The 22,762-nt window shown below is 35.7% G+C and overlaps 1 protein-coding gene across 1 annotated transcript in view; it reads right to left on the bottom strand.

Annotated features, from left to right (window-relative positions):
- Positions 1 to 489: 489 nt before the first annotated feature.
- kcnk2a (potassium channel, subfamily K, member 2a) overlaps positions 490 to 22,762 on the bottom strand; it is a 58,015-nt gene continuing 35,742 nt past the window's right edge. Inside the window, exons 5-7 of the mRNA XM_088940265.1 lie at positions 12,193 to 12,379; positions 8,199 to 8,338; positions 490 to 3,105 (exon numbers count right to left, since the gene is read on the bottom strand). Of these exons, the coding sequence (XP_088796391.1) occupies positions 2,785 to 3,105; positions 8,199 to 8,338; positions 12,193 to 12,379 (648 nt within the window). The 3' untranslated portion in view covers positions 490 to 2,784. The remainder of the gene's footprint in view (positions 3,106 to 8,198; positions 8,339 to 12,192; positions 12,380 to 22,762) is intronic.

The following is a 22,762-nucleotide window of genomic DNA, read 5'->3' as shown; positions in this document are numbered from 1 at the left end:
ACAATGTTACAGTAGGTGCTGTTAATGATTTTTCTTTCTTTTTCAATGTCAAGTGAGCCACTGAAATACATTCAAGAAATTAGTGTCAATCCCTGCTTTGTAAGCAATTTCCCCTAGCTTTGTTTGAGACTTTTTTTCCACAAGGTTTTATATCAGTGTCAAAAAGTACTGTGTCATCCGGTGGTTAAGTTGTGCAAAGACATTGTTATATTGTAGGATGCGGATTTAAAATGAGCTATGTGCTTACAGACTGTCTGGTGTTTGGTTTGGGGCACTAGTCATGCTTATATAACATTGCTTCATGCTTGAAGAGCAGTATTCTGATTTGCCAGCAGTGACGACAAGATTTATTCTCAGCTTCAAACAATATCAGAAACAGAGCAGAAAATGAGGATCGAGTCATTTTCCCACAGGACTATACTTTTCCTCTTGGTCCAGAATAATCTATTGTCACATTCAGAAATTCAGAGCAGGTTTTCACAACCGAGAGCTTTACACATTTTATTAGCATTTATAAGACCTCATTACATACTGAAAATGCAAATGGTCTTCTTTGAAAATAAAAGATCGGAACTGATGAGTAAAACTTTTTTCTTATTGTTTGTTTGACTGTCAGAAAAAAACAATAGTAACACTCGATGGCTACAGGACTACAATAAACTTCTGGCAAACTGGTACAAAAATATGAGTAAAGAAATAGAACGGAGAAAAATGTAAGGCTTTTTGAAATGTATGATACAGTAAAAATGATTTTGCATTTGCCTTTGTCTGTATTTTTGAAGGTAGCAGAAACAAATTAATTAATCCTTCTAGACTATCCCCTGAACACACAGTAGGCCATGTACACAAATGGTTTGAGTAAGACCAATTCACGTCTAAATACAGCCATCCTTAAAATGTTGCTTCCCTTAAGACTTCCACCCAAATGAGGGGTTTTTAACAATCAATTTTTAGCATTAATAACAAATAACACAACTGTATTAAAGGGAATTAAGCAATAAAATGTTTTATATTGTGCCTGTATTGCAGCATTACAGTCCAAAGTTTGGCAAAAACTGGTTATGTTCCTATGCTCGATTTCCTAATATCATTGAAGGCAAAAGAGGACTTAAATTAAATTGCACAAAATTATATAATAAACACACCACTTTATTGCTGTTTCCCTAAACAGTGTTAAATAGTCAGTGCTGTACTATTGCAGGGGTTGCAAACTATAGGATATAATCCAAAATTGCAGAGTAATAAACAGTACTTTATGATGAGAGGGCTGCACTCAGAGGAAGCCCAGCAACACTGTTCCTAATTCTGTAAAATGTTATTGTTTTATTGTTGCATTTGCTGTTGTCTTTTTTAACGTTATACACCTCAAAATCATTTAGCCCATAGGTTTGTATTCAATGCAGTTTATGTGCTGGTAGCTTTCTTTTATTGGACATTGGATCTCTTATGCACTTTTTCTCATTTGGTGTCAACGTTGTGATCTTACGCTTGCCCCAGTTATTTGAACTGCATTTTGAAGAAATATTCATCAGGCCAATGATGAATGATAACCTGTTTCAGTTTTTGAAGTTCTGCATCATCTTCTGCTTGGAATATTGCACAAGGTATACAAAGCCTTCCTATTTTTTAAAATATAATTACTTTGAAAAAATTGAATGGAAGTAGAAAATAACACTCTAAAGCCACAGAAATCTGAAAGAAAAACTGTGCAATTAAAAATATTCTGAGAAATAAAAACTTCTAATAAACCAATACCGTGGGCATCGCCATAGAATATTTTCTGTTCTGCATATTTGGAAAAAATAAAATAAACATTTATTTTACAATATAAAAATGGATAAACAGGGACTATCAAATTCGATTTTGAAAAAGCTTAGAGCAAATCAAAAACTTCCTTGCGTTGTTTGCTTTATATGACAAACTGGTGCTTATGTTTGTTAATGACCACAGCTTATGGCCCCATGTGTGCTGATGGAAGTTGTTAGAATATTAGTAAGGATACAAAAAACAGATCCATTGATCCTACTGGCAGGCCTGATGGTTAGAGGTTAAATAATCTCTTCTGTGAAGCTTGCTGGGGATGATGAGTCCATGTTTTGTTGCCAACTGATGATTTTGCAGTTTATCTAACTGCTCATCCAGGGGTACAGAGGTTGCTTTGATATCCTTTGAGGTCTGACTTCCATCTATAGTTTCAGTCTTGTCATCCCATTAAAACCTGCACTTTCAAGTGGAGGAGCTAAAAAAACAATCAATAAAGAACAAAAACAGTTTTACAGTATCCATTCAAACATGCAATAGGTATGAAAGTGTTTCTTCGGATACGTAAGGCACTAATATTATTCCTTATGTAAAAAAAAAACTGCACTTGCATTCTGGCAAGATATAACAGCCCTATAATCAGAGCTAGGAATTCCTCTTTGCACTGCAGTCTCAGATTCATTAGCTGGTACAAGGCATAAAGTGATCCTTCAGCATTTCAAATACATTAGTAAATAAATAAAAAAGCAAGGCCTGGATGACTCAAGCCAAATGAAAAGAGCCAAAAGCATCAGGTTTAGTTAAACTAAGATGTCAATTAATCCTTGTTCAGTCTGTGATAAGAGATTCATTTTTTGTTTTTCATTGCTTAATGTAAATGTAATAGATATCAACTTAATAGGGGAAGTTGCACAAGTCCTTTCATTTGACTACCGCATAGAATGCAGTTAGGTTTTGCCATACAACTGTTGTAATTCAGGTTTGAGTACTCTTTACAGGTGACAAACGAGAGACCAGGCCTTGTCACTTGAGATGCTCAATGACAGCGATCTCTCCACTGGCGCAGTTTGGACTCAGGCCATTTAGGTACAGGCTGCCATTCCTCGTGAGGGGGGGAAAGACATCTCTCTCCTTTTCATCAGTGAAGTTGACAGACAGAGTCCTCTTCCCGGCGGTCAGCTCCTGATTGGGATTGAGCCCAAGCTCTGCAGACAGTTTTCTCTTGATGGATGCGGCACGTTGGAACTTGTCGTAAATTTCCACACTCAGTCGCCTACGAGTCTCTTTAAACTCTGCAGAAACATTAGCTGTCCATTCTGCGGCATGAGCTCGGAATTCCCCTACCTGATGAAGAGGACAGAAGAAACAAAACTTACCAGAGAAACACATTCAACTATCAACCTGCTGTCTACACCTTTAAGACTAATGAATCAAGACTAACCATATCAACAGTGCGAAAGATTTTCTTTTTATCCAGGAATAAAATCAAGTAGAAAAGCAACATTTAAACCCTATACTATTGGTTTTAAACATTTTTGTCATGTTTTGTAATGATACTTTTGAAAAAAAGGACAATTTTGCAGATGCATGTTTTGCAAAGACATTGTGTTAAATAATAAATACTGTTCTATTTTCTCACACTGCAAATAACCTTGTGTGTGATTTCTTATTTTTGTTCTTTTTTAGCAGCTGTTAATTCTAAAAACAGCATAATGACCTATACATTGTATAAATACTAAAATCTCATTTGTATAAGACTTGTAAGGCTTTGTTTTAAAGATTTCACTGTTTATTTCCATCCCCATACCTGTTATCTTTTACAATTGTACTCTGCTTTTTCTCAGACGTACTTACTGATCATATAATGATGTAATGACTCGAAGCACATGCATGTTATTTGGTTTAATCATACCAGGAACAATTAATTCCTGAGAACAAGATATTCCTGAGAGTAGCTCCTGATAACTACAATATTCTGGCATATTCATTTCAATCAATTAACACTTAACAGAACAGATCATTTACTTTATTGGTTAAAGTAAAATAGTTCCAAGTGCAAAAGCGAATGGAATTATGGTGACCTACAAATACTGCTGGCTGCCCAGGGTCGGACAGTCCTGTACTACAACTAAAGACATGCTACCAGGTTAGTTTTAAAGCACACAAAAATCTTCAGAAAGACAATTTACTGCTCTTTTTCCTGTTTCTTAGGCTCTCAGCCTTCCAATGATATTTATGTCCACTAACTGATGATCACTTCCTAATAGATTTAAAAACAGCACCATTTGAAAATGGCATTTAATAAATGGCCTGGCCTTCTTATCCTTTCCTTTTAAGGAAAGCATTAATGATATGCTAACCCTAAAAACCATTAACATTCAGAGACATACAGAATGATTAAATGATTCATGCATTTTATAACAATCATACTGACACCAGCTGAATTGCTTCAGTTGGATGAATTTTTAATATGATTACGTTTTAAACACAAGAATAGTGATTTCCATGTATATAGTGCCTTTCATCCCAGAACACTTTCAGTGGAATTATAATGGGCTGGTATGCTTTTGTCTAATAAATCAAGCATCTCTGAGACATTTGTGATCACAATAGGCTTGCAGACCTGAACATGGACTTACTGTATTACATTATTTTCCAGGATCATTCAAACTCTGTTTAGGTTAATGAGAAGATAAGTGACATGGTCATTGCTACAATGGACAAACATCCTTGGCATTGAAATGGTTCAACACCTGATCTTGTGTGAAATTTAATTTGAAATGGACTTTGTATAAAACTGCTTGTAAATGATTTGTAAATCATAGTATCTCCGCTTTGCACATACAGTATAACTTATATTTAAACATATAATATGTTTATATGTCAATATGTCATGTGCACTGTTTCTTTTGCTGGAGAGTAGGGTGCCTATTATCCCACAATGAGAAAAGTGATGAAGCAGATAAACAGAAGATAAGCAATAGATAAGCAGAATTATGATGAAAATTATAATGAACTGGTTAACCTAGCTAGCAAGCCTTTGGAAAGTGAAAGGATGCAAATCTACGCAAACAAGGGAGAACAAATGTCACACAGAAGGAGCTCCACACCAGACTCAAACACAGGATCTAAGTGCTGTGAGGACGCAGTGGTAATAATCATATCACCATGCCACCTTTTACATGGACCATCAAGCACAAAATGTTTTTAAACTGTGTATTATGTTGATGTTTAAAACTATGCTGGAAAATGCTCAAAATTCTTCTAAATCGTGTGTGTTATCGTGTACATTTGTTCTCCTCTTTTATGACTAAATTCTGAATACTAATTTCAGCTTTTAAAGTTGCTTTTAATGACTAATCTTGCATTCCATTTGTATTCCTTATGTTTTATGAATCAAATGTCCAATCGCACACTCGGTTTCGATAATATGAATCTGTTGGCAGAGTTACACCAAGGTTAAAAAGGAATATTTTTGTTGTATAATGCACTAGAAACATTTAAAATGTCCTGGGAATGTATTAAATTATGAATGAAAGCCTGTACAGTAACAGGTTATGTATGCTGAAAACACTGCTTTTATCTTTAGTAAATAGAACATAGACTACACCATTAAACTTTCCTGAAATGCAAGTTTTGATGTAGAACATTAATGCTAACAGTCCCGTGTGAAGATTATATTTTGTTTAATGTACCAGAGATTCGTGTATTTAATAAACAGTAGATAACAACCTTTGAGTGTCATTCGGAATCCCCATTGGTTGTTCTCATTTTTAAAAACAGTATTTATATACAGAACACACCTTTAATATTACTGTATTAGTAACAAAGGTAATATTAAAGTAGTAAAGGCTAAGCAGTGCTGATAAAACCAACTGAATTTCAGGGAAATGTTATATGCTATTAGTCTGCTTAACATAAGAAGACAACGAAAGATATGATTAGATTAATATCAAAAAGAAAAACCTTTCTTTTCTTTTAAATGACCAACTATTTCATATGATGATACAACCAAAAGCATTTGTATTACAGACTGGAAAAGATCACATTATTTTATTAACTGTATAAACCATTCAGTTGGGAAACCTATAGTAGTTTTCAAATTCTTTCTCTGATCAGTCTCAACAACAATCCAGCACAATTTTCATTATAATTCTAGTATGAGTGAATTCCCTGAAATACCATTAGGAACATACACTAGTGCTGGCTGTTGGCACTTTGCCTGGATAGGAGCAAAGAGCTGAGCCTTCTCCCTGGGCGGATATGACTGCTGAAACAGGTTCATGGAATTGAAGGACTTAATGTAAATACCGTTGATTATCCGTACGCCAAATACAACTATATTGTCCTTGGTGGCACCACATTACTCCTGGTTGTGTTCTTTTCACACCTTGGTCCTCTGATGTCATGCTTGTGGTCCTAGTGCCCCTTTCACTCGCTTAGTCTTGTCACAGACCTTCACTCGCAGACTTGGAGCAAAGGGACATGAACAGCCACATCCCTCACTAATCCAGTGCAAATCCTCTCTTGGTTGTTCATATTTGTCTAGAACCACCTAACTCTGCTATTACCTTACCAGAGGCCTGACATGGCAACAACTGTGTCTGCCATTATTTGAGAGCCTCCTCCAGCTCCTCGCTGCATCACTATCTCAGAGTTCCCAGCTCACACTAGTAACACATTTGCAGCTACTGGCTCACCTCACCTTTGGCCAGCCTACCCTTCCAAATTTGTGTCAGCTTACAACCATTGTGCCTCAACCCTGTGCTACCAGGCTGTGTCTCACACACTTATTGAACATCATGAATCACACTGACAGCACTGGCTCAGGTTCCACTAGTCTGCCTCTCCTAGTCAGCCCTGGCCTTTATGTGGGTTCCACCAATCTGCCTTTTAGAGTCTTTAAACATACTAGTAGCAACTGCCAGTGTCCAGCCGATATTGTCTTCGACTCTCCATCCACATCGACTTCATGTCGATCATGGCCGTATTCGCTATCAGCTGTAGAAGCTGCCAGAGCATCTCAACCAAACAAATCTCTTCTTCGATTTCCCATCAGGATACAGCCACTAGTGCCTCGATTTGCAGCCGCTGGCACACCCCTCAAGCTATAACACTGCAACACAAGACACCCACACAATATAGACAGATCCCCCCTGCGTTCCTAGGTCTCAGGTTGCTCCCCTTCCGGGGAAGCTTGTCCAGCCTTCTGTCTTCCACACAGCACTCATTCCACAGTTGAAAGATCAGACATTTTCTTTTCACTGATTGTCAATACTATGAGAATTGAGTTTGAAAGCTGCCTCAGGAATAGAAGCTAACAAAATTGGTCCAGAATAATTGATGGTTTGAAACATCTTATCCCATATATTCCATATATTCGTAAAGGACATTTGAGATCCACAGATTTTTTCTGGTGTTTAGCTCTTATCCCTCAAAAGAGTTGTACTTGATAATTCAACACTACTGGCACCTCATTCTGTTACTTTCCTTCATGTTTTATAGACAGGTTCTCTCCCCTCTAGTTTTTAAAATTTAAACTTGGGGACACTTGTTTTCATTGGCTTCTCTCTAACTTACATCTTTATTAATAACTAAAGTGACACTGGTCCTCCAGTTATACAGTATACTGTAGCAAGTTTTAATCTTTTGTTGTGTTATGTGAGCACTTAATCACATTTTAAATTACCTAGGAATTTTAGAAAATTTGTGGTAATGTTTGGAAATTCAAAAACACAGGACAAATGCTGAAAACCCCTGATATATTTTATAATTATTAAAGAATATGTGCCAATGTACCTTTCATAATCAAGTGTAGTGTATTAACTAAAATTAAATGAACAAGATTATTTTAATAGCTTTAGATGTTAGTCACATAGATATAACATCTGGAGGGAGAAGCCACACAGGAAGTGATGTTGTAAGAAACTATATTTCAAGTGTCCAAAACATGTTTTCAGTTCTGTATTAGCTCTTATGAGTTAATTGTGCAAAACTATTGTGAACTATTTCTGTAGCTCCTATATACAGTACATTTTTACACATACACTAGATCAAAAAATGGGAAATCTTGTCACTCTACTACAACATTGTTTTGGAAATAACATAAAAAGCTCACATTATTACAAAGAGTATTGTTTGAAGAAGTATCCTCATAAATACATCCTCATAAGTAGAAAAAAACATTCTCATATCCATAACATATCCTGATTTAAACATTCTATTGTGTTGTTTTGTTGAAAAATGAACTAAAATGATGATATACAGTACAGTAAGAATCTTAAAACATGACATTTTTTATTGTATGAAGTTTGACATCTCTAAGATGGAGTGCATTATTTAGCTCAAAATCTCAAGTTTGTCAAGAATCTCACAAAATATACGTTTATTTTTCTATTTTTGTTTGTTACTACATCATACAAAGAAGAGTGACATACCTCCTCTTTTGTTTTCTTGGATATAACACGAAGCCAGTCTCCAATCATGCTCAGGACTGCAGCAAAGTAGGCGAGGCCAACCAAGATCCAGAACCACACAACTGGTTTATAGTAGTCCTGGTACTCTATTTCTGAGCCACCTAGACCATGAAAAGGCAAGAGTTTTATCTTAGCTAAACTGAAACTCCATTTCTGGGGCTGTCTGAGGTATACGTTCTTCATCTAAAACAGATTATTACTCATATACTTTGCGTTCATTTTCATCAATGTTACCTCAGAATTGGTAATCTCCTCCTTTCATATATTTTTTTTTGTTGTTTTGGTAACTGCTTTATTTTCCAGTTCTCTTCTTTGACATGTACAGAACATTTTATGAGCGATAATCCATGTGTCACCAGCACTGACGATGGAAAACCTGATGTGCCTATTCTTTTATGGTGATGATTTAACAGATGTTTGAGAGGAGTTCAAATTCTGATGTTGCTCTGCATACATCTTTTCTCCCACCCCTCCCTGCATCCCAACTTCACTGTTGAAGCAGCTCCCTGGCTCATTCCTTTTAAGTGACAGGGGTTGTGACAGCACGGCTCTCCGGCCAGTGCTATAATTTCCTCAGCCAAGGTCAATATTAAGCTCAATATCCCTTTATTTTCTTCATTGTTATTAGAATTTGATCAAACTACTGAAACAATACTTTGTTGAACTGATGTTTTCCACATTTTCATAAGTAACTGGTTAGGCAATCATCACTAAATACTAAATATTTAAAATTTCAATATATACTCCAAATGCTGAAATACACATTTATTTTCCAAAACCTTGCACAACATTAATTTTCAATAGTGTACACTGTATGCCTCCCTCCACCCCTTAAAAGAAAGATAAAAAAGACGAGTGGGTAGGATTGTTTCTGGTCTTCCAAGTACCATTTAACAACAATAATTTCATGTTTGATAAAAAATTAAAACTGAACCTTCACACATTTCAAGCAGTATTATTTTCAGCCAAGGGTATAGCAAGATATAAAAAAGAAGTGGATTACCAGCAACATCAGTGTGATAAAAAGTTGTATTGCTAACATAAAATCAACTTAACTGTTTTTTTCTTGCTTGGTCCATGATACATATTCCTACAGTACTTTATTTTTGCTGTGACTTGACAGAATGTACAGTACCTGAATACATTAACATGGATCTGGTATAAACACACGGGTAAGTGGACAATGGGTTTGCTAGAAGTTTCCTGAATATCATGTGAAAATGTGAATTTTCCACAAAGATGCCAAGGCCATTTACACAAGGTCTATTCACCTGAGAAAAACTACTGGTCTACTGGTCTGTTTACCTGCTCATTTATTGTTTACCTAGGGAAATCAGAGATATTCCCTCTTTAATTATGTAAGTACACTGTAAGTTAAAAGATTAATTTTTTTGTTCAAATATTTGACAGGTGTTTCAGTTACACAGGTTGATAAATTATGTTTTTGTTTATTCATAAATACCTAGAGACAGCTTAGTGTGACAACCTAATGAAGCTGAGAATGTTATACTGTAGATACAATAACAGCTTGCTTAATGTTTTTAAGAGGAACAATTTTATTATATACAGTATCAACCTTATTATTCTATAATAAAGACAAGAGCCTTGATAATAAAATCAAAAGTTTATTGTTCTCTACTTCTGCATTATATATAAAGAGGTTTAGATGGAAAAATATTCTCTTTAATTTAAATTTATTTTCTGTCATACAAATTATTTGTTAAGACTAAGCAACTTTATGGAAATTTAATTTGAACTTAAACCATCATTTGCTTGTTTAGCTCATTTGCTTTGGCTTTTAGAGGATGCACAACTTCTCTTGTTTGACCAAACTTGAGTTTCTTGACATATTGTTCCTAAGGTCTCTAATGTTTCAAGATTGTTTTTCATAGAAACAATGCTGGAGAGTAATTTTAATCAGGCACTCTCTTCTAAATGTAACGTCATCACTGAAATAAAGGAAATATGTACAATAATGACTTATTGACTATGCCTGAGAGGGGAAAAATAAAAAAAAACAAAACTGTCATGTCCTAAGAAGTTATCACATTCATTTTTAATAACTATATTTCAACCTTGTGAAAATAATTTACATTATAATTTTGCTCATTTTCTCAAGAAACAATTTACTAGATTGTCGTTAGTCAGAAGAGACTAACTCACTCAGCTGGTTAATTGTAATGTAAAGAACATACCTATGAAATGACAATATAATCAACGGAGATACAGTACCTTAGAAAGATGAGCTTGTCAAAAGCAACACATTCCAACTAATTAGTACTTTTTGAGTAAGAAGCACAACAGAAGGTGACTGGATTCATTCTAAATGATCAATCCAGCATAGATCGTGAATATGTACTTGTACTTCACAATTTAAGTACTTGGTTCAGACTGTAAATTCTTAGACCAGGTGTGACAGTATCAAAAAAGATCTCCAAAATTACTAAGGCACTCTGACATTGCACAGAATTGATAAAGCATTGTGTACTGAACCCTTTAGTGTACTGAAATACTTCCCTACCAGCAACTCTGAAGTTTTTTTACAGTAGCATTTATGAAGAATAATGGACTGTATAAAGGAGGCTGGCATATCCTACAGTAAGACCTGAATTAATAAATGTTTTCCATGGAGCAGTAGAATTTTGTACACAAATGGGCCCATGGGGAATATATTTCCACAGACAATGACAGTACCCTCCAGAGCATACTATACTACCTTTTAGGTTGCCCAAAAGATGAATGGTAAATGAATTGAACTGCCAGGGTAGAAAATTGTCAGCAAACCAGCCAGTTTTCTGTCATTCAAAATGGATAATAACATACTGTATAAGAAAGTACTTACAAACAAGAAGAGGACATTTTACCTATAATTTCCATAGCTTTTTCTTGGTTGCTAGTAGCTTGATCCAAGGTTTCAACTGGTACTTTTTTAAAGAATAAGCTTCAATTAGGTGGTTCCTACAGCCTTGTGCAGATATCAGTCTTTGTGTGAAGAACATTTATCGTGCACTTTTTTCTACCTTTAATTGTGCTGAAGTTAGGTCCTTGATTAATTTCTGAGTACAAGGTAATAAACTAGATTCACTGTGTCAATTTTGAATAGTTGTTTTAAGTCCCTTTTTGTATTTAGCCACCTCTTCTCTTTTGTTATGAAATTCCCATTTAAATCTGGAGATACTTTAGTTTTGCTTTGAACACTTCCTAGCTTAACAAATCCCTTTTTGTAGTGTGGAAATGAATGTGCTAATGCTTAGTAGCAGTATACAAGACAATTAAGACATTTCAAAAGATGGTGACTCACTCACTATGTGGAAACCCAGAAACACCTGTGAAAGTCAGACAAACTGCACTGAAAGCTGCACAGAAGAGTCCTTATTTAGAAGACAGCATGTGATAAGCTACCCATGTTGTCAAAACTGACAACCTGGAGTCTCTCAAGCAATGGAGACCCCCAGATCAATAATTTGGTAGCCATAATATGGGTGCCGTATTCTGTATACTTCTGAAAATTTTCTGTAAAAATCTAATTCTTTATATGCTTTCATGATTTTAACTTTATCAGTTTAGAGTATATTATGGATTTTCTAAGAATAAAATTCTATTTGAACATGTCATGATTGCAAGCTCAAGCAGCAACAATATGGGGAAAGTTTGCTAAGGGAACAATCATTTTGCAAGGTACTGTAATTGGGAGTCTGTTCCTCATGGGTCCATATGAATGTGTACCAATTTTCCCTGTTCCACAGTGCATGCTTTTCACAGTACAGTTGTTTGGACAGACCACCTTACTTCATAAGCTTTATTTAATACAGCAAGCACATAAAAAATGCATTGCTGATACTGCTCCTTTAAAGTAGTTTGGACTAAGACACAGCGGAATCAAATTGTTTATTTTTTTTTAGCATTTGATTTTGCAAAACAGCAAAACATGCTTTCACTAAAATTATATACTTACCTGCAACAAAATCTCCAAATCCAATTGTCGTTAAGGTGATGACAACAAAATAAATGGACTCTAGAGCACTCCAGCCCTCTATGTGTTTAAATATAATTGCAGGGATGGCTACAAACAGGAGGCAACCGAAGAGGATAAACAACACTGTGGATGTCACTCGTATTTTGGTCTGGCTCACATTCCATTTCTGGAAAACAAAACAAAATTATGTTAGGGCAGGGCTCACAGTACTGTATGCATTTCTTTTTGGCTTAGGTGTTATCTAAATCTATCAAGAGAAAACATTGTGCATGCTGACCACATCCAAACACATTATCCCTATAATCTAATATTGTTTACTATATATAAAATGGTGTATCTATCTGGGCTGCTGGGGGCAACGGTGACATGGCTAGCTTATTGGATATTTGATGATGATGTTATCCGGTCAGTTGGATCCGACTCTCGGCGATTCTATAGGCCATCTCTCGCCACGCTTTCTGGTCTCGGACTTTCCCTTTCAGCTGTTCTATGCCTAAGCCAGTGTCCGTTTTGATGAAGTCAAGCGATATTTGTTTGGATATTTAACATGAGTCTAATACCGAAGATACTAAGTATCCAAATATACCCTGATATGTCTTTAGTGAGCAAGGAGTTAATTAGACAGTAATGACAAGCCCAGCATCATTTATTTTATTCTTAATATTAAGAAAATAATACTGGAAGCACAGATGTTTACATAATATTTATGTAGTTGCATTTCCGGGTTGAATTTGACAGTTTTAAGCAAGGTTTTGCACTTTGGTAGAAATGACCAATCTATTACAATTCAGAATAATCTAAACAAAGCAGTTTCACAGCTTTCAAACATGTGTCATTGTCATGAAGTACAACAGCAAAGCAATGCAGTAGTAAGACTGTTACAGAGTACATTAGCTGAAAGCAAAAGTATGTCTGCAAATTTTCTGGCTTTATTAATATGCAAACTATAAAGCACCTAGAAAAACCTCTGTTATGAAATCTGCAGTAAGGCAATGCAGCAGTTTTGAAATGTCTCCACTGAGAATCACAAGAAAGTTATCACTCCATTTACACATGTATATTTGTAGAAAAATATCCCCATTTTGGATCTTGATTAAATATATATGGAGATATTTTGATTAATTTATCACTATAAAGTTATGAATGAAGATTTTGCACCAAGTGGTACACTACTTTATAATAGTACAGTGTGAAAAAAATTCAAAACACAGGTACACTTCTGTTAACAGATCTTGGCAAATATTTTAAATGTTATTTTATTTTTGAAAGAATGGTATCAGTAAAACCATTTGAGGTATATAAAATAAAGTTACAGTGTAACTATCACTTTAATTATTATATTAATAAATAATGCAATTGAATTTGGTACAGTATATTACTGAAATAAGTAAGGGTACCTCTAATCAATTTTTGTAACTTTTATTGCAAGTGAGTTGCAACATTTTCATATTTCTTTTTACTGAAATTAGGTAGTTCCCAAAACATACATGCAGTAGCTTTTCATTTCTCTCCTGGTCAACATTTTGAAAAAGATATCTGTTTTGCACAGTTAGTAAAACAGATTCCACAGGTACAATTATGTTTTAATTCTTTTTGTATACCACTGTAGCTACAGTATCATCAGTATAGGAAATGTAATATCGCAGTCAGACACCAGCAAAATAGAGCAATTTATTTTCTTAAGGGCTCAGTTAAGCATTACGTGGAAATGTTTCTCACTAAAAGTATTGCAGACAATTTCTGTTCTGTGGGCAAAGCCACATTACAGGTATAAATTATGTATAAATGAAGGATAAATATGTCATTGTGTTACCGAAAACAAGTTATTCTTGCACATTTTCTGTGTGACTGGCATCCATCTATTCAAACCTAACTCTTGCTGGTCATCATGATTTTCATATTAATGAAGACACAAATAATTCTCACACATTTGCTTTGCTCCTAACACCCACTCCATAACAACCATAATTGCCACATTGCTTTACTATAGTATTTCACGACAATGGAACATGCTTGCAAGTTGTGAACAGTGCTGCTAGTTCTAATATATTATTTATTTTCCATAGTATTTTATTTATAAACCCTGCAATAAGAAAGGATTTGTTACAGCCTAAGGTAGGGTTTCTTTTCCGTGAAACAGCACAAGCCACAGTACTGGTAATCTGTAGTGATACTTTAAGCACAATTTTTATTACTCAGTTATCATCATTACAGTCATTCTAGCTCCAATAATGCACAGAATGTTCCACATGACTGCTGTTTCTCTTTTCAGTTGCATCATATCCAAGACATCAATTGCCTGTAAACTTACAGCACGAAAATCAAATGCACAGTTTACACTGGGAGGTTAATGCTTTTTGGCTGCCATAGACTTGGAATATGATTCCTTTATAGCCAAATCTTAATTCAGTTTCTGTATAAAGATCTCTTCTTCCCTTTCAACAACAGCACTAGGAGGCAAACATGCTGCAGAGATGCAATAAAGATCTTTTGCTCCTACAGTACATGAAATCCAGCATTTATGCGAGGCTAATACAATCCATTACTCATGAAGTATTGTACACAGTGTTGGGTAAAGTTCCTTTTTAAAAAGTAATTAATAACTGTACAAGTTACTTCTGGGGAACGTTTTAGGAAATTGCTATATATGTAGAAAATGGTATACATATTCATATCTGAATCAGATTCACGTTGTTCTTGTCTGTGTCTATTTTTTTTTCGCACTAATAAAAAGGACACATACAGTACTCGCCAACATCATCATGTTGCTGGGATATCAGGTAAAAAAGCATGAAGGAATAATTACTTCCCCCCACACAATAGCTCTTATTAGGAAAGAGTCTTTTATATTATAATATTACACTATTAATTTGGCAGAAACTTTTACCTAAAGCAATTGACATTTTTATCCATTTATGCAGCTGAGCATTTTGCAAAAGCAGAGCAAAGTACCTCAATCAAGGGTACTACAGCAGTGCTCCCCTTAGGATTTTAACCCAATGGAATAATATTAATATCTACTACAATAACTACTCCACACTGCAGTTTTCGAACCAAGGAATTCATCCAAACAGTGTCATACAACTCATAGACCAATGTTTAATCACAAAGATAAAAATAATAATGTGGAGGGTATGATTTTAATGTCTAATTATTTAAATATTTGATTATGGTGTTCAATAGGTCTTGGTCCAAACTAAAGTTGACTATAATCTTAATTAGGATTATACTTTAGCTGCTCGAAAGCAACTGTTTGATGCAGTCTTTAAGAAAGCTCCTTGTGATCAGAACACTGGTTTGAGAATTGTTTAATACTCTTACAATACATTATAATACTTCAGTATAATACAATTATAGTTATACATACTATATGAAGGAAATTATCATATTTTCATTTAGATTTTATCCACAAGAAATGCATTTTATTTTTCCAGGTAAGCACACCTGATGTCACTTTGCAAGAAAGTAGCTGGGATGGAAGCGCCTCTGTGACATACAGTACTGTAAAACACACACCATTTTCTTACCTTATACCTTTTATTGCATCATATGAGGAAGAGGAAATTTTGACATCTACATGTACAGTATATATGGGTTCTCAATCTCAGCTCCTGCTGGGCCTAGTGTTTTCTGTTTTTTCTTGCACCAAAACTCTTAGATACATAGTTGGCCATAATAATAAGTGTACAGTATATGTATAACTGTAACACTTGTAAATAGACACAGAGATACAGTATACTGTATATACACAACAGTATAATTAATGAAGTGTATGTTATGAGTAATGAGCTGTAAATGTGTGAATAAGAAAATAGTTAAGTTTTTGACTATTCAGGTTGGTATAAAACCCAGTAGACACTTGGCCTTCCAGAGTGAGTCTGAAATTTAATTCTTAAATGATGTAAGAATGAGTACATGCCATTTAAACATTTTCAGCTGCTTCTGCACCCATGTGTAAGTTATTTATCGTTTTTCAAAAAGAAATACAATAAAACAAGATTTCTCAAAATAAAAACTATGCTTCATGTACAAAAAGGGATACCTCCACCTCTCAGCTCTTCTTGCTACTGGTGTCCCTACTCTACCAAACGTGCTGCAAAACCTTAACTCCTGACTGTGAGTCTGACACACTTTACATACTGTACTGTATCACCAGTATACCATGTGAAATTCCCCGATTACAATTGTACGATCACACATACAAATGGACTACTGAAAATAAGTGCAAACTAGTCATAAAAACCTTTGGGTCCAACTTCAATGGAAGCTTTTCTGCCACTGTGTCTAACACAACTTGCTGTTCCACACTCCATTGCACATTACTGACAGATCTCGACTTGCAGCTCAGGCCAATATGTTTGAGCTTTTTGCAAAATGTTTAGTAAAGTCTCTTTGCTAAACATCGAATCAGAACAGCATGAATAATATCACATTTTGCTGACTTAAAACAGTAGGTATACTTTGCATTGAATAGGTAAACGATATTTGATCATTATTAAGGACCCTTTGAAGGACTAGGCAGTGTTGACAAATTCCCATTAAGAAATAAATACTAGTAGGCCTAAAAAAAATACATCTGTTGCATTTTGTGTGGTTTATATTTTTTTAATTATTAGTCATTCATACTGTATGTGGCAGCTGTAAAAATGTGCTGTAGTAGGGTATATTAATGCTTTTTCTACTTCTTAACTGCTAGTTGAGGGAACCTCTGAGTTACAATATTCTTGGCTTTAATAGGGGAAAAGAAAGTGTAGCAATGCAAAGACTGAAAACATTTTCTGTTTGTCTCAATAGACAATATCTATCAATATACTTGAGGAATACAGAAAAACTAAAAAGTTCTAACTTTGATCTGTTTCAAAGGTAACTGAGAACAGTGATTTTACAGTTGTGATTTGCTGTCTCAAGAGTCAGGTTTAAAAGCTGTAACATATGGATGTATTTCTCTTTTTCCCACTGAGACTCCTTTGTAAACTACACAGCATATCTAATGAGAAGGTATGCTAGAAAGAAAAAGAAATAAACACAGAAATGAAAAAAAAACATATTTGAATTCCATAGATGACTAACATCTATGAAACATAAATTTAATTAGCAAGAAAACATACATTTTGTATATAATTATACCAACAACAAAAAATCACATTGAGAGGAGATAGTAGATGGTGATATGGAACACACCAGGAAAGCAAATGGGCACACAGGACCAGTTAAATACAGTAAAACCCCTTTAGAAAAAGGTTTTGAGTCTAGATCTGAAAGAGCTCAGGGAAGGTGGCTCTCCGATATCCTTGAGGATGACTTGAGGTACAGACAGGAGACTAGATTTAGATGAGCGAAGGTTGCGAGGCGAGGAGTAGGATGACAGCAACTCAGACAGGTACTGAGGTGCCAAGCCATGTAGAGCCTTATAGGTAAACATGAGGATTTTGAAGGTGACACAAAACCTGAAAGAAAGCCAGTGCAAGGACTCCAGGAAAGGAGTAATGGGGTCACGTGCACTAGACCTGGTCAGGCCTCTACACACCAAATTCTGGATATACTGTAGTTTGTTCAATGTGAATTTAGATAACTCACTGAGTAGGGCAAGTCAATTTGAGAAAATACAAAAGTGTCAACCTGCTTTTCAGCAACAGATAGTGTCAACGTAGGATGAAGTCTGGTGATATTTCTGAAGTGGAAGAATGATGTTTTCACATGTTGCACATGTGGGCCAAACATCAAAGCTGGATCCAATATCACCCCCAAGTTCTTCCATTTTGATTGAAACTGAAGTACAGTACCATCCACAGATAGGGTTACTGCACTGGTTTTATATAGTTGATGGGGCATGCTGAGAAGCACTACTTCTTGTCTTGTCACAGTTTAGATAAAGGGAATTTTGAGTCATCCATGTTTTTAGGTTACAGATACAATCAGAGAAATTGAAACACGACACGGCCTCGAACAGCAAGTACAGGAATGGAAGACGCGCCTTGAACGATTAGGGATGAAATTGAACATCAAGAAGACAGAATACCTGGAATGCGGTGATCAAACCGATGGCACAATCGCAGCTGGTGGGGTCCAACTGAACAAAGTGACACAGTTCAAGTACCTAGGCTCATGTGTCAACTCCAACTGCACTACCCTCCAAGACGCCAAGACGCGAGTCAGCGCCGCTTGGATGAAATGGCGGAAGGTCACTGGAGTACTGTGCGACAGGAAGACCCCTTTGCGCCTAAAATCCAAAGTCTACCGATCAGTGGTCAGACCAGTGGCCCAATATGGAACTGAATGCTAACGTACCATACGATGGAAATGAAGATGCTGCGATGGACCCTCGGCTTAACAAGATTAGACCATGTCATGAATGAAGAGGTGCGAAAAACACTAAAAGTTGCCCCAATCACTGAGAAAATGAGGGAATCGCGCCCGCAATGGTATGGACACGAGCTCCGCAGCAATGACACATCAATGGCAAAGACCGCCCTCGAATTGAATGTGGAAGGCCGCCGGCCCCGTGGATGACCATTTACGTGCTGGCTGGATCGGCTGAAAGACGACACGCGCCTCGCAAAAGTCAACTGCCGAGACGTCGCAGACCGTACGAAGTGGAAAAATCGGTGCAAACAAGCAGACCCCGCATAAGTGGGAAAATGCGAAGAAGAAGAAGATACAATCAGAGAAAGTAGAGATAGTGACTTAATTGTCAGGTTTAGTATAGACATACAGTAGATTTGAGTATCATCAGCAAAGAAATGATCATTTAGACCATGTGATATCAATAGCTGACCAAGCGGTAACATGAAACAAAGTAGGGCGCCAGTATTGAACCCTAAGGAGCACCAGACTTAACGAGAAATTGAATAATAAAAACATTAGAAGACTTAAACCTATTTGACTTACATAGCTATTTAGGACCAGGGCTGGAAATTCCTGGTTTGAATATGTAAGAAGAAAACAACTTTTGTAGAATGTGAAACTCCCACTCTTGGCATCTGATTTTCTTCCAAACAAAATAAATAAGGCACAACAAAAACTCAGTTTAGCAAATAAAAAGTAAGTAAATAAGTAAATAAGCAATTGCACATACTGTATACAGTACATGTAACTTTACATGGCTTATGCTGTGTTTCTAAAATGAAGCATATTTTTGCGTTTTGCAAATAAGAGGTACAGTAAATAAGAGTATGTTTTTGTATTAAAGTGTTATTTCTGGTACTAAAAGAACCTAGTCCAGTGTTACATTAATATTTTTTAGTTCAATAGTCCAGTATATTAAGAAAAGTTCAGAGACGTTTTTTTTATTATTTTTGTTTGCTCATCAGCTTTATGTTACTGTATTACAGTAAATACTATTTCTAAAGTTTATGTATGTGTCTTGCCTGTAATTAATTACTTTGTGTAACTAATCAATAGAACAATTTATGAGGAATTCAAGTTGAATTTCTGTATCCTGTTTTAGGAAATAGAAAATACATAAATTAATGTTAGGAATTTATCATTTATAAGGAGTTAAACTCAGTATTTAATGACATACAGATGCAGCCATTCAAAGTGCGCGGTACAGACATGTACCGGAGGTAATTGGCTACGGCGTCGCGCATTGTGACGCATGATGTACCGCGGTACGTGATTGGTTGACCGACAGGGGCACTCGTGGTCCGTTGGTCTGTCGTAGAAAGATTTACAGTAAACGTCTTTACTGTACCCGTTTTAGTATTGAATATTTATATGGAATTTTACCACTGAAGGTAAATCTTAGTAGCTGAGCATAAAAAGAATAGGAGCATACTGTAACGCGTGTGAAGGCCATAAACGATATTAATTTTGGAACATAAACAAACAGTATATGGCTGGTCTTGGTACTTTAAAGAAAAAATACACACCAGTATTCCATTTCTCCCTAAACATTTTAAGCATCGAAGTCTTTAACTAACGAGATACCGGAGTCAACAAGCATACTTTTAGAATTTGATTAAAAGGGAATATAATATGGAATCGCGTATCTAAAGAAATTAATAACGATATAATTATATTCATGTACCGCAACACAAGAATAGTACACGCTGTACATTGTCTGTTGATAATGTTTCTGTAGTGCTTTTTCAGCACTCTGCATGTGACCTTACTGGTGGCGCTGTGGGTTAGGTTCCTGACTCCCATGTCACATGGTCTGTGATCGAATCCCACTGGAACCGTGACTTCTTTTTTTAACAAACATTTCTTTGAAAAAATGAAACGTTTCCCTTGGTCAGAGATTAAATAAAACCTCACTCGCACTAAACAAATTTATATTTCTAAATATCACAACATGATCGAATTTAAGTCATTTTAATAACAATGAATAGTCACCTATGCGTTACAATATAAACATTTATATTGATTTAAATCGCGTTTTGATTTAAATCGTAAACGCGTGTTTAAATATATGTGTTTTTTGATTCACAATCAGACAAATGCAACATAAATTGATATCTTTGTCTTCTAAGTATCTTAATAAACTTTCAGCATAACTTTCTCCCCGTTTAGATTTATTTTTCTTGGGATCTTGGGATCAAACGTGGAAAGATTATTTATTTTTTTATATATTATTTTATATATATTATATATTATTATATATTATTTTTTTTTATTTTTATTTTTTAAATACATTTTATAAAAGTGTAATCAATGCTAAAAAGTTGTACACCACCTGCTATAAAGATACATATTGTAATACTTTCGGGTTCGGATAGGACAGACACGAGAACTCAGACTTGCGGAGTTAAAGCAAGTTAAAGCCTTGATTTTATATATCACCTTTAAAAGTGGAATCTCAAAGCAAAGTAAATACCCAACACTGATTGTACCCATCTGTCATGCTAATAAAGCACCTTGAATTGAATTGAATTGAGAGAGAGAGGGGGGGAGGGCGAGCGAGAGAGCCAGGACAGACAGGCAAATAAGATACACTCCATAGACATTCACAACAGCGACATATCATAAAACGTTTGCACATATAGTTAAGTTATTACTTGGTTTTCAAAGTGCAATGAAATACAATATTGTTGTTGTTGCTGTTATTGTTGTTTTTATCCTGTAAAGTGTTTTGAGAAGCCACCTTTAAAGGCGATATATAAAAGCGCTGATTCTTATGGAATGTGTTCCGCCGGGGATTCAAAAATGTTTTTATTTTTTTTTAATCGCGTATCTAAGGAAATAGCAGTATAACTTTTTCATGCACAAACAGTGGCATGTTACATTATTATTATTATTATTTGGGTGTCTCCTCTTGCCAGAAAGCTCTAAATTGCATTTTGAGTGCGGTTTTTGACTTTTTCTAAATTGCAACCCATAAATAAAGCTGATACAGTTTAGACTTTGAATTATTTTAAACTGTATTACAGCAGCACAATGGACAATGCAACGCAAATTGCAAAAATGCACTTGGAATCTGTCCAAGCCCTACTTTGTCAGGCATTTTCTTTTACTGCAACGGACATAAAAACTCCCTTGCTTTTAACAGAGCGTTTCATAATTTCTAACTACGAAAATTATTTAAACTGCGACCACTTATCATTAAACCAGAGCTCGAAATATCACAAGGACCCTCAAGAGCACAGCAAAGACTGTATTAAAAGAATCGTGTATCTAAAGAAATTAATAAGATATAATTATATTCGTGTACTGCGACAGGGCTGTGTAGGGCTGTTTCACCTCTCTCTTCATGTGACTGTATTCAAAAGCCATTTAGCAGAGAGGGGATGAGAAGAGTGACAAACTAGTATACTTTAGATCTTTTTTTCTGAACCGGGGAAAATCTGATCATGTTTCTCTATAACAATAATAAAAAACATTATTTTACATATCACCTTTAAAAGTGGCATCTCAAAGCAATACAGTAGATGGAAAAACAGTTAAAAGGACCAAAGTAAATACCAGACAAATGCAAACGCGTTTTTAATAAAATGCTTTTATTCATTCAGCAGAGAGTGAGAGGGACATCCAGCAGAGAGAGACACACACACCAGTTTTCATTGACAAAAAGTAATTGTTTTTTTACATTCCTCTTGTCTAACAGGAATGTTTTGTTTGTGGACAGACTGTTAGACTAGAGGAAAAGAGCGCCTCCTTCTACGGAGCATTCCGTTGATCCGATCACAAATTCTTTTCCAGTCGCACGAAGTAAGGGCTGAGAATCTCTGATTCACCATGCTACTAATGGTTTCCTGGAGATTGCAAGGCAAGGCACTTTTGCCTCTGGACCCATCGAAATTTACAGACGTGGTCCACCCCCAGTAAATTTCAAAAGTCACAAGATTTCGAAACACGAGGGCGGTGTAGCGGTCGGCTCTTGCTTTCCCGTCCAATGAAAGACAGGTTCCTTTTGCCGAAGTCAGGAGACATCAGAGGCTTGCCACACCCGGACTGTTAAACCAATGCATTAGCACGTCAAAGCCCATTGAGGAGCCGGGCGCAACAATTGTTTTGTCCCTTGATTTACTTATCTGCATTAATTACAGAAATCGAGTTCCTGCTCTTTGCAGACGACCTGGTCCTGCTGTCGCCCACAGAACAGAGGCTG

This window comes from Atractosteus spatula, chromosome 2 (assembly GCF_055471065.1).
Source record: "Atractosteus spatula isolate fAtrSpa1 chromosome 2, fAtrSpa1.hap1, whole genome shotgun sequence".
Classification (NCBI taxonomy): Eukaryota; Metazoa; Chordata; class Actinopteri; order Semionotiformes; family Lepisosteidae; genus Atractosteus; species Atractosteus spatula.
This window is presented reverse-complemented; position numbering and strand designations above follow the sequence as displayed.